General features: G+C 61.3%; 1 protein-coding gene across 1 annotated transcript; it reads right to left on the bottom strand.

The window, feature by feature from the left end:
• Positions 1-2934: 2934 nt before the first annotated feature.
• LGALS3BP (galectin 3 binding protein) lies at positions 2935-11490 on the bottom strand. Its single transcript, XM_090291077.1, has 6 exons — positions 11340-11490; positions 9570-9788; positions 8970-9161; positions 8223-8354; positions 6321-6573; positions 2935-4352 (listed from the first exon to the last, which is right to left on the bottom strand). Exons 2-6 carry the CDS (start codon positions 9619-9621, stop codon positions 3263-3265), a joined length of 1719 nt encoding a protein of 572 aa, XP_090147203.1. The 5' UTR covers positions 9622-9788; positions 11340-11490; the 3' UTR covers positions 2935-3262.
• Between the last annotated feature and the right edge of the window lie 84 nt (positions 11491-11574).

The raw sequence follows: 11574 nt of genomic DNA, 5'->3' as shown, positions 1-11574 counted from the left end.
AGCCTCTGCCCCCCTGGCCAGAGTGCGCACACCTGGGGCGGCTCGCGTGCAGACAGAATCGCAGGGCACGAGGAGTCGGGTGTAGGGACGGGGAACCTGGAGGCAGCTCCTCATCCTTTTTCCTGTGTTTTGCAACTACCACAGGCGTGGCTCCCATCTCCTGGGACTCACCCTCCCCCAACCCCAGTGACATTCTTTCAGAAGGTCAGCGGCTGCCACATCTAACCTTTGCCATCCAGCTATCACTGAGGCCCAGGGCTGGCCACTCTCTCCCAGGGCCACATGGGCGGAGCAAAATGAAGTCACCTCGAATTCCAGGCATTTCACGGAACCACAAGCATGTTAGTGGCCCAAACCTGCGTATGGGGATCTGAGCAGCAAGGAGAGGCATTTAAAGGCCTCTCATGGCCTGAGGGATGCAGGGCTTTCAATGTGAGAGTCCCTGAGGATCTCCTTCCCCAACAGAAGCACGAACACTGGTCACATGCTCCTCACCTCAGCCATGTGCTCCCCAAACCAGCAACTGTGGCAGAGAACGGGGCTCCCGTGGCCCCTCCCTGGGATCACCCAAGGGTGCTCACGATGCACCCAGGCACACGGGAGGCCTGCAAAGGGAAGGGGCCAGATGGAGAGTGAAAGACAGTGAGCTCTGGGGAGAGGACAAAGACAGATGTCTTGGAATGGTCACAGAGGATGAGGACAGTCCTGTGCCTGGTCCCCAGAAGGCCCCCCCTGCAGCATAGGCTCTCGCTCTGTCGGGTGTCAGGAGGCTGCTCTGGAGGTATCATTCTGCCCCCTCTCCAGCCACAGAGCCTGTTCTGCTGGCTCTCCAGGTGGCCTTGGTGGCAGGCAGGGCAGCTTTGTGAAACCTCACCTGGGCCTGTTGCCGAGGCTGCTGCGGTCTGACCTCTGCTCATCAGCCCTCACCTGGCCCCTTGTGAAGCCAAGGTGGGGCAGCCATGGCAACCCTTCCAGCTAAGAAATCGACATTTACTGCCGCTTTGGACGAGCCCTCCCCATCCCCCACACTGCCCCTGGCTCATAACTCATGACACATAGTGGCTGGTGAGCAGGAAGGCTGGGACAAACTCTAGGATGACAGCAACCTGGGTCTGATGACATGTCAACCGCATATCAGCGCATCCTGGAACCATCCTGTTTCCAGATTCCTTAATAAATCCTGTACCAGTTACTGCCAAGCCCCCCACCTCCCAAACGAACAGAAGCCCAGCCCAGCCCTGCCCTTCTGTCTGAGGCACTGGCTGAGCTCCTGGCCCGTCCGTCATTCTGGAACACCAGGGCGGTGCCCGGGTGGTGCCACCAGGCTCTCAGAGACCCAGGTTTGCTTTGCTTCTGGTCCCTGTAACTCTGGGCTCTGCCGGTTTAGGAGGTTTTACATCCAACAGAGGAATGTTTCCACCAAGAGGCACCTCTGCGTTCCACCGAAGGGGAAGGTAGGCCCCGCACAGGTGTGGGGCTGTTCAAGCCCTTGGGCAAATCCCCTGCGCTGGGCCGGCCCTGACTGTCAGGGATGGCGGCTACCACTCAGAAGTGCAAGGTGCGGGGAAGGAGCTCAAGGCTCCTCAGGGAGTCTCCTCAAAACGGAGCCGCAGGCTCCCCATGGGGCTGCAGCCTTGCTGGCGAGCAGGAGCCGCAGGCCCTGCGCAATCCCGAGGAAGACGCTGGTTCCCTGAGCGGGCCCATCTCCTTGCTGCCGAGGGGCTGGCTGCAGGCTGAGGACCACAAACCCGGCAGGGGAGGGGATGCTCTCGGCTGTGCGGAGTCTGTATTCCACCCGTGGCGTCGCCCTCGGTGGGTCTGCTGCATGTTTATATGAACATTTCCTTTCTCTTTTCTCCCTTCAGCAGCAGTGTTGGTAGTGGGCCGCGGAGTGATTTAAATAAAACTTAAAAAATGCCACGGATTTGCCATCGAAGTGGCTGAGATGGTGGGCGTGGAGCTGCGCATGGGGTCTGAGCCTGGGGCCTGGGCTCCCTCCAGGAAAGGGTGACGCTGCACTGGGGGGTGGGGTGGGGGGGATGTGTCTCTGCTTTGTTTCGGAACGCCCACGACGAAGGAGCGTATGTGGCAGGGGCTGCTGCCGTCTTGGCTGCCCAGCATCTGAACCTCCCTCCCATTGGGTGAGCTTCATGCCGCCTCCCCTTCCCCCCTGAGGCCAGAACAGTCCAGATGCTTGTTTTCGGAGCCCCTGGCCAAGAGCGGCAGGCACGTGGCCTGAGCTGGGCCAACCAGATGCTTCGGCCTGGGACCCTGTGCTGCAGTGTGTGTCACAAAGGAGCAGGGCCGGTTCAGAATGCCTCCCCTGCTCTTGGTGGGGCGGCCTTCAGCACCCAGAACCCAGTGGTGCTATTCTAACTGGATGTCCCCCCGGGACCCCCAGGTGGGTCCGCCTGCCTTTGTTTGCCTCGATGCTGAGGGTTGCCCCAGGACCTCCTCTCACCCCCTTCGCCCCCGGCTGACCCCATCGCAGGTTTCTTATTCGCGGTCAAGGACCTCGTTGATGGGATCGAAGTCTCTTCCAGGTTTTCACTCTCACAAAGAACGCTCATGTGACAATCCTTGTCCCTCAGCTCGGTGCCCACGCGCAAGGGTTGACGGAGGGAAGATTGTGCATCCCTGCCATTCCTTCTACCTGGAGAATGCCCTCCTCCCGTCCCCCAGACCTCGGCTGCTCCTCGGTCTCCACCTCCGCACGGAGTCCCACGGGGAGCAGTTCTGGCCTGTGGCCCCAGCACACGCCCCCGCCGCTCTCAGTACGTCGCCCCGACTGTAAACACCCAGCACCCGCCTTGTCCTCTTTGTGAGGACAGGGACCGTGTCTGCTCACTCCCGGGACCCTGGGGCACGGCGCACCCAACATCTGAATGCAGAACGGACTCAATAACCCTTTCTGCATGAACGGAAGAACCTGCAGACCGCAATGCGATTTTAATGATCAGTTTTTAAAAGGGACCATAGAGGACTGAGCAAGCAAAAAGCGGTGTGGAAAGCCTAGGAGCCATTATGCCCGCGTCTTACAGCTTCCCAGCGAGCCAACGGGGCTGGGGCAGAGCTGGGGATTCCCGGCAGGCCCTCTAGTCATTTCTTTAAGCTCAGAGAGGTCAGTGGAAGCAGGGGGACCCCTGGAGGCTGGTTGTGGGAGGTGGCTGCAGAGAGGAAAGGAGCTCAGCTGGGCTCACCGGGCACTGCCTCGCTTCTCCGCGTTCCTGCCGCCTGTGGGAGTGGGGGGGCAGACTCCCATCTAGTCCACGCCCGAGGAGTTGGTCAGGTAGAAGGGGCGGATGACCACTCGGAAGCTGCTGAAGGGCCCTTCTGGGCAGGGGAAGAAGGAAGCTCTCCTGGAGCTGTTGGTGTCCAGGGGGCTGGGGACCATGGCCTTCCTGTCCTTGAAATCAGTGACGTCGGCCACGAAGCGCCCCCCACAGAGTATCAGAGCTTTATTTTCGTAGCCGATGGTGGGATCCGAGTAGCCGGAATTGGTGAGGCCCAGGGCGGGGACCTCGTCAGAGGAGCATGAGAATCCATAGTTCCTGCAGCTCTGGATGGTGGGCAGGTAGTAGGAGGACCAGGAGATGTGACGGGCTTGGAAGAGGAAGCTGGGGTGTGCCGGGGTCTTGAAGGACCCGTAGGAGTTGTAGTGGTACGAGTCGTAACCATAGCGGTAGGAGTTATAATTATAGCGGTAGGAATTCCGGGAGTTCTTCGTCAAGAATGAGCTCCAGGTGGACGAGGTGTAAAGCCGGGGCTTGTATGTGTCCTCGGTGAGGTTCAGACCTCGGTACTGGGCCAGCAGCCAGAAGGGCACGGTGTGGAACTCCAGGGCCTGCAGGATCTTAGTCTGGAGGAACGCCTGGTGATCCCAGTACAGGGTCAGGTTGAACTGCAGCTGGAAGAGGTCCTCAGGCAGGATCATGGGGAACCGGACCTTCTCCAGCAGGCCTTCCACGTCCCCATGGGTGGCTTCCGTCTCCCGGCTCCAGGCGTCCATGGCCATCAGCAGGGCCACCTCACTGGGCACGGCCAGCTCGCTCCTGGACAGCAGGACTCGGAGGAGGGCCACGGGGACACGCAGCCAGGCCTCGGCCCCCACCAGGGCCTCGAAGTTCCAGGCCAGGAACTGCACGCAAAGCTCTTCCAGCACGGGGTCTCGGGTGGCCAGCGCATAGGTATAGAGGTCCAGGGTTGTCTGAAAAGAGAGGTCCTGGGGGAGGAGGACGGCGAAGAGGCTTGCGCAGTAGTTCTGTAGCTTCTCGGCCCCGAGGGTGGAGGCCAGCTTGTGGAAACACTTCATGGTCGACAGGGAGATGTCTACCCTTCGGGAATAGAAGTACCTGCAGGGCGGGGAAGGGGCAGAGCTGAGCGCCCCGTTCCACCCCTTCCCCTGCAGGACAGAAGGTGTGCCCAGGGGCAGCTGGCCCACCACCCAAACAGGATGTGTTTGACTATGACCCGCTGACAGCTGACACCAGCAGTGCTGGCAATTTCAAGAGGCGTTGGGCCCTCATCCTCCCCCAATTTATCTTCTGGGTCAACACACATTTCAGTCTTGAGTTTGCTTAGAGCCTTGGGCCCTGACAAGGGGGCGGATCCCAGTGTCCTGAGGACAACGCTTCATCTCTCAGGTGGGAGAGGGGCCCGACCACCTCCTGGTCTCCACGCCCTCAGTCACCGCCATCACCGCTGCCATCACGCTCGCTGGTAGTCTGAGCCTGACCTCTGCAGGGCCTTAGATGCCAGGACCTGCTGGCCATCCTGGGCTCTGGGTTTATCCTGCCCATCCTTCCTGCCATCACATCCTTGGACAGGCTCCCTCCACCCTGCGCTGGGTACCCATGGGCACCCTACCTATCCTGTGCCCCATGACACAGGCACCACCCCTGGTTGCTTCCTGCGTTCCCTGCCAGTTGTGAGCCCATGCAGGCAACCCCCAGTCTGACCATTCACCAGGGAAGGCAGTGTGCCACCAGGGACCGTGTCAGTGCATGAATGGGGGAGCCTGCGTGGACGGGACAGGCCAGGCTGGCCACCATCTCCTGGGACGTGGTGAGTGGAGGCCTGCTGTCAGGAAGAGCCAAAGTCACCCCATGGTCAAAGGGGCTCAGAGCCATCGGCCTCTCTCGGATGCCAAGCCTTCCAGGGGTCCCCCCACGGTGCCCACCTAAGAACAAAACCAAGGAGCCGGTCACCCCGCAGGGTCCAGGGCAGATGCCGGAGGCATGCCCCCACTCCTCCTGGCCCTCGCTGTTCACTCAGCACGTGGGACTCCTGCTGTGCCTGCCCTCCGGCCCGTCCCCCACAGCAAGGTAGCCCCTGACCTTGGCCTACAGTGCCGAGGCTCCTCCCAGGACAGGTCCAGGACAGTGGACTGGGGCGCAGGCCTCCTGGGCTCTGATTGCCACTTTCAGTAGCAACAGGCCCCACCGCGGGCCCCATAAATGGTGGTTAACGATGGGAGAGGGGACACTGCAGAATGTTTTTGTCACTGTCTCTTAATTCTCATTTTGGACCTGAGAGACGGTTCCCAAGCCGCTGGAAGCTGCACAGCCACCACCCCCACTGGTCCCACATCCCTGGGGCTCCCGCCTGCTCCTCAGCCTCTGGCAGGCACCCAGGTGGTGGGAGCAGGGCTTCCAATTGTCCCTTGGCCCTGAAAACACCCTGAAAGGTGGAAGAAAAGGACCAAAGGCTGGGATGGCGTGTTAGTGACCCTGAGAAACCATAGAAACGGGAAAGGAGCCGGGTAACTGGCTGAGGCCTCAATGGTGGTGCTGCCGGTGGCCGCCGGGCAGAGGGAAGGCAGCGTCTGTGGGCTGGCCTTGATGGGGAGGGGTCTCCCGAGGCCTTCTGGGGCCTGGACAGGGCCAAGAGGCCAGGACACCCAGCTCACCACAGCCTCGCTGCCTAGGGGTGGGGAGGGAGGGCAGGAGGGAGGGAGAGAGCGCACCCTCTCCTTGAGCTTTGCCCGAGGGCACGGATGCCCTGGGGCCCCGAAGGCTGGCCGCCCTGGCCTCTTTCTTAGACTCGTCCTAGAAATAAGTCCCACCCTACGGCACAGCCTGGCGACCAGGTTCTTATCCTTGGCTGGAAAGAAACCATTCAATCTGTTTTCTCCTAGGTGTCCCTGTCAGCCATATACAGCGGAGGGTAAATCATAAGAAGGAGAGAGAACAGTTTTTAATAAATACAATTTTTTTAAGTTCATGATTTCAAAGCACATCCCCTAGGAGACCCCAGGGTGATCTGATGGGGAGCCCTGGGGACACTGCCCAGTGCTGGGTCCCCGCTCCAAGGGTGCTCACCTGATTAAGGGTCTGACGAGAGGCACGCACTCGGCGTCCACCTCCACGGTGAACACGCTGCTCGCCTGCTTCCACAGGGCCCGGGCCTCGGGGTTGCTGGCCAGGATCAGCCTGTGGGCGCACATGCGCAGGCGCTCCGCGTCCTCGGCCTTCACTATGATGGACAGGTCACAGCCCCTCTGGCTGTCAAAGATCTGCTCCAGAGCTGCGGGGAGCTCGCTGGACAGGTCAAGGGTGCGGACGCCTCTGGTTTCTAAGAAAGGGCAGAGGAAACACCGCGCTCAGGGCAAGGCTCGGGGGCCGGCGTCAGGCCTGTCCCATGCTTGCTCTGTGACCTGGAAGTACATTTCCCCCCTGGAGTCAGTTTCTTCCCTTAAATTGTGGCCTGACCCTGCCTTATCTACTCAGAAAGACTCCTGGGGAGACGAGGGAGGACTGGCCTGGAAGACAGGGTGCCCTTGCCCACCGTGGCCCAGAGTCCCCCCAACCCACGCCCATCAAACACCCCAGGTTAATTCATCTGTTCCCAAATTCAAGCAGCCCTTCCAGGTGGGTGATCTGAAGGTGCTGACTTCCAGAGGCTAAGGTCTTACCCTTTTAAAATTCCAGCTGATCAATCAATCACCCTGATGTTACCTTCTAAAAGCAGAGCCTTCCCTCTGGTTTGATGGTCCGAAGATTGGCGGTCTTACAACAACCCAATGCTAGAACTTTGGGGTCCTTCGCAGCCTCCTTCAGGGAACCAAGTGTGGTTTGCAGGGATGAGCTCCCTTCTCTAAGCCCCTCCCCAAGCCTCACTGAGAACTACATCCATCTGTTCTTTCTCTGCCACAAACAGGTTTAGATCAGTTCCGACATTTAAACCAGGTGGGTTCAGAACCCCCTTGCTCCCCACCGCACCTGACTCTAAGGAGCCCACTTGGCCCCCACTCACCTCTGAGTCCTGCCATAGGTGCTTCCAGTCCTGCACCCCGCCCCCAGCCCAAGTGCTCCTCTGTACCCCTCCCCAGAGCAAGCCCTCCACTCTGCTGCTGTCCTGTGGGAAGCCTTGGCTTTCCTTGGCACCCCCTCAACCCTCCACCTTAGGGGTACACATGCCCCCAGGTCCCTTGTGCAAGTCCAGGAAGAAGCTACAAGTGGGCGTGAGAGAGCAAAGAACAACCCTAAAACTAGGACTCAAGGCTGAAAACCTGGGCTCCTGTAGGTCTGGTGGAGCTGGAGAAGGGGGGGGGGGGGGCTGGGCTGTCTTTCACCAGACCTATCCCTCATCAAGAAATGCCCCCAGCCCTGCCTGGTGTGGTTCCATGGATTGAGCGCCAGCCTGAGGACTGAAAGGTCGCTGGTTCGATTCCTAGTCAGGGCACGTGCCTGGGATGAGGGCCAGGTCCCCAGTTGCGGGTGTGAGAGGCAACCAATCCATGTTTCTTTCACACATTGATGTTTCTCTCCCTTTCTTTCTCTCTCCTTTCCCCTCTCTCTAAAAATAAAATGTTTAAAAAGAAAAGAAATGCCCCCAGCACACTCCGCCTGCTACGCGAGATGCTGCGTAACAGGCTTCAGATGGTGGTTTAAGGGAGAAGCCTGAACTCTGTGGGCATCGTGGGTATTTGGTACAGGAGCACTGCCTGACAATCAGGGCCCAGGAAGCATCTCTGAGCAGGTCCTGGGAGGGCGGGGAGGGCCTTGGGGTTGGCTGCTGCGAGGCTAGGTTCTGCAGGCTTCCCTCCCTCTCCTGCGGAGTGGGCGTCACCCGTGAACCTGTGCACAGGTGTGTGATGGGCTTGGGGGGCTTGGGTGCCGGGAGGGGCGGGGAGCGGCGTGACACCATCCTGGGGCCTGAGGCTTGGGGGCAGCTCCAGGGGTCCAGCACTTTGGGGGCTTGGGACGGGTGACCCCACACACCGTTGCTGCAGACGACGCCAGCGTCCTGGTTGTGCTCGCACTTGCTCACCAGCCAACCCAGGGACGAGCAGTTGGCCAGCGAGGGCTCCGTCCCCGTGCACTGCACTTCGTCCAACATGACAGGACCCGTTCCTGGTGGGGCAGCAAGGACAGACACTGGAGGGCGGGCCCGAGACCAGGGCCGCTCCCCCGAGAAGCCTGGTAAACAGTCACATCAGCCTCGGGGTCACGGGCCCTTCAAGTGCTCTGTTCTGTCCCAGCTGTGCATGTCTTTGACTAAGAAAAATCGGTGACAAGTTGAGGGTGGGATCAGATTTATCGTTGTGACGTGGTGCCATCCATTAGCCTTCCTTCCCATGAAGTCTGTCTGCTTCATGGACAGGAAGTTACTGAAACTCTCGATGATCCCCTCTTTTTAAGAACCGCAGCCACTGTGCCAGGGGAAACCTTCCTGCATGCAGATTTTCCTTTGGGGAGTAAATGATTTCCAGAAGGTAAATGCCCACCAGTGGAGCTTCGGGGCCGGAGGGAAGGGCTGCAGCTGCCCTCTGCACTGGTGTGCTCAGGAGCCTGGTCACAGCGACAGGCGGCGTGCGCAGGAGCCAAGCAGCAGCGCCTTCTCAGCACAGGACTGTGTTGTTCGGGATGTGGGACAATGCGGAGGGAGCGGGGACCATTTTCATGGCCAAGGGGACGGCCCCCTCCCGGGACAGGCTGCTTGGGAGGAATGGGGACCCAGAGGCCTACCTGGACCAAAGGCGGCTCTGCCCAGGGCCTCAGTGGCATTCTCAAACCCCAGGGCTCGGCAGACGACGCTGGCGTCCTCCAGGTCCCACAGGTTGTCACACACGGTCCCCCACTGGCCTTGGTAGAAGATCTCCACACGGCCCTGGTTGGCAGCGTCCCCATCGGCCAGCCGCATGTCACCATCTTTCATGCCTGCAGGGCTCCCAAGGAACACGAAGGTCAGGCTAGGGGGCATCCATGCACAAGACAAGGACTGCTGGAGGATGTGGGGGTGCCTGGGGCAGAATAAGCCAGATGCAGAGAGAAAGGGCTCCCAGCCTCACCCTGTGCTTCCAGGACTCAGCCTGCTGACTCCCCAACTCCGCCCCTGCTGGAGCCAACAGAGTCAAAGGGCAGTTCTCAGGTGGGGTGCAGCAGGCTTCTGTGGGGGCGCCAGGACGAGGAAGGCCTCTGGGCCTTGGGGGTAAAGAGCAGGGGGACAGGTGTCCAGGACTCTGGAAGTCTGTGCACAGGGCACCAACCTCAAGTGACCAGCACCAGGCAGAACGCTGCCTTGACCTTCTGCAAGGAGGCCGGTGAGCCCGCGCGGGCTCCGCTCACCTCGGGTCCCCGCGACCAACAGCCACATCCAGAAGAGCCGAAGGAGGGCCATGGCCTGGCCTGGGAGCCCGGCACGCTGCGGCAGGAGGCGGCGGCAGAGGGAGACAGCGGAGCGGGACGGCCCTGGGGACAGGCCCAGTCAGTTCTTGCGTTCTGCTGTGGAGGGCGGAGGGCGGAGGGCGGAGGGCGGGGGGCGGGCCGTTGCTCCTGCTCCTGCTCCTGCAGAGCAGTGAGGGTGATAAGCGCCCAGATGAAGGGGGAGGGCTGCGGGTGTCTCCAGGCAGCAAGGACAGAGGACACAGGAGCCCATCTCGGAAGACCAGGCCCTGGGCGCGGCTGTCCGTTGGGGTAGGTGGGCGGGCTGCGCCGGCCCAGGCAGGCCTTGCTCAGGACAGGCTCTGCCTTCAGGGGACAGCCCAGCAGGAGCGCCCAGAGGTCTGTGCTGATGAGTTCTGGGCCCTGGGAGCCCTGGGAGGGAGGGCAGTGAGAGCAGGGAGGAGGCCGTGGAAACCCCCTGGCCATGGCTCACAGAGGGCCGGCGGCGGGGACAGCTGTGGGGCTGACGGGCCTGGGTGAAGGAGAGGGGTCTGACTGTGTGGCTGGGGGGTGGGCGTGTGACTGGGGCAGGAAGCAGATGGGAGGACACGCTAAGCGGCTAAGTGTGGACCTGGCACGGACACCCCCGAGGTCAGTGTCCCCAAGAAACAGAGGCTTGAAGAGGCAGTGGGCCACTAAGGCCACTGGGCCAGCAGGGCAGGCTGGGGGCAGGTCTCCCAATTTTCACCCGGAGCGCTCCCTCTCTGCCATTCCTGCCACACGCTTGTCCCCTCCGCCCCCTCCTGCTCCTGCCCTGCCTCCCCTCTCCCCACGCCCCACACACGGAGGAGCCAGTCATTGCTCCTCTGGTCTAGTGAGAACCCTGTGACCCGGGACCACTCTCCGAGGTGCAGCAAGCAGGGCACTGGGCCGCTCCTGTGGGCAACCCGGAGGCAGCCCCCCGGCCTCCTGGCACACTGACTCGGGTTCACTGGTGTTGAGGGGCTGTCCCTGTGCTCACAGTCATGGCTCATGGACTCTTTCCCATGACCTTTGAGAGAGGCCTGTGAACCCCCTCACAGGTGCGCGAGCTGAAGCCCAGAGGTCATGGGCTCCCGTCACATAGCTGGTGAGGGCCAGGCCTAGGGTGACCAACTGTCTGGCGTGCTGGGGCCTGTCCTGGTGTTAGCATTGCGAGTGCATGTCCTGCCTGGGATGTGCTCAGTCCCAGGCAGGCCGGGATGGTTGGCTGCCCTCTGCACTCCCTGGGGAGCTGCAGCTCCCAGGTTTATTCACCTGGGACAGGCACTCAGGGCCCTGGAGAAATAGCCCATCAAACACCTGGTGCCCAGTGTGCATATGTCGCTGCCTTGGGATGGCCAGTATTTCCACCGGACTCCCTCCGAGCGGAGCTGTGACAGGCTGCCTGCCCCTGGCCCGTAGGGGGCCTTTGGGCGAGTCAGGGGAAGGGGCTGGTCTTTTGGGCAGGTATGGCCTGGGCTCACCTGCACAGACCAGAGACACGAGCGTGGGCTGGATCCCACGCATGCTGGTGCCCCGGAGCCATGGACGACTAGCCTAACGCACCCACGGACCTGGAAGCGGTGGTGATGCGCCCCGGTCTCGGCAGGGGCACTTGATCCCCAGCCGGGTGCAAACAGGAGGGCTTGGCCCCCGCAGGTCACACTGCACAGGGAGAGAAGCACCGTCCGGAGAGCAAGAGGCGCAGTTTACCTGCCTGCAGCGAGGCCAGCAGTGGTCCTGGCGCCCCACCTTCCTGCTGCGGGGTCTCTCTGCAGACGGTTCTTCAGCCCAGAAACCGCGCTGAGGAGCGTGGGCAGCCTGGTCCCGAAGAAGGCTTCAGAAAACAGGAGTCTAGTTTCGATTACCAGGAACCACGTGACATAGGTTTCTCCTGGGGTTGGCCGCCCACCAGGCCCCAGGGGGGCCCCCTCCTTCCTCCCAGCTC

The sequence above is a fragment of the Furipterus horrens genome, unplaced genomic scaffold (genome assembly GCF_987537825.1).
Source record: "Furipterus horrens unplaced genomic scaffold, mFurHor1.1.pri manual_scaffold_11, whole genome shotgun sequence".
NCBI classification, from domain to species: Eukaryota; Metazoa; Chordata; class Mammalia; order Chiroptera; family Furipteridae; genus Furipterus; species Furipterus horrens.
Note: the sequence above shows the minus strand (reverse complement) of the source record. Positions and strands in the feature narration are given on the sequence as shown.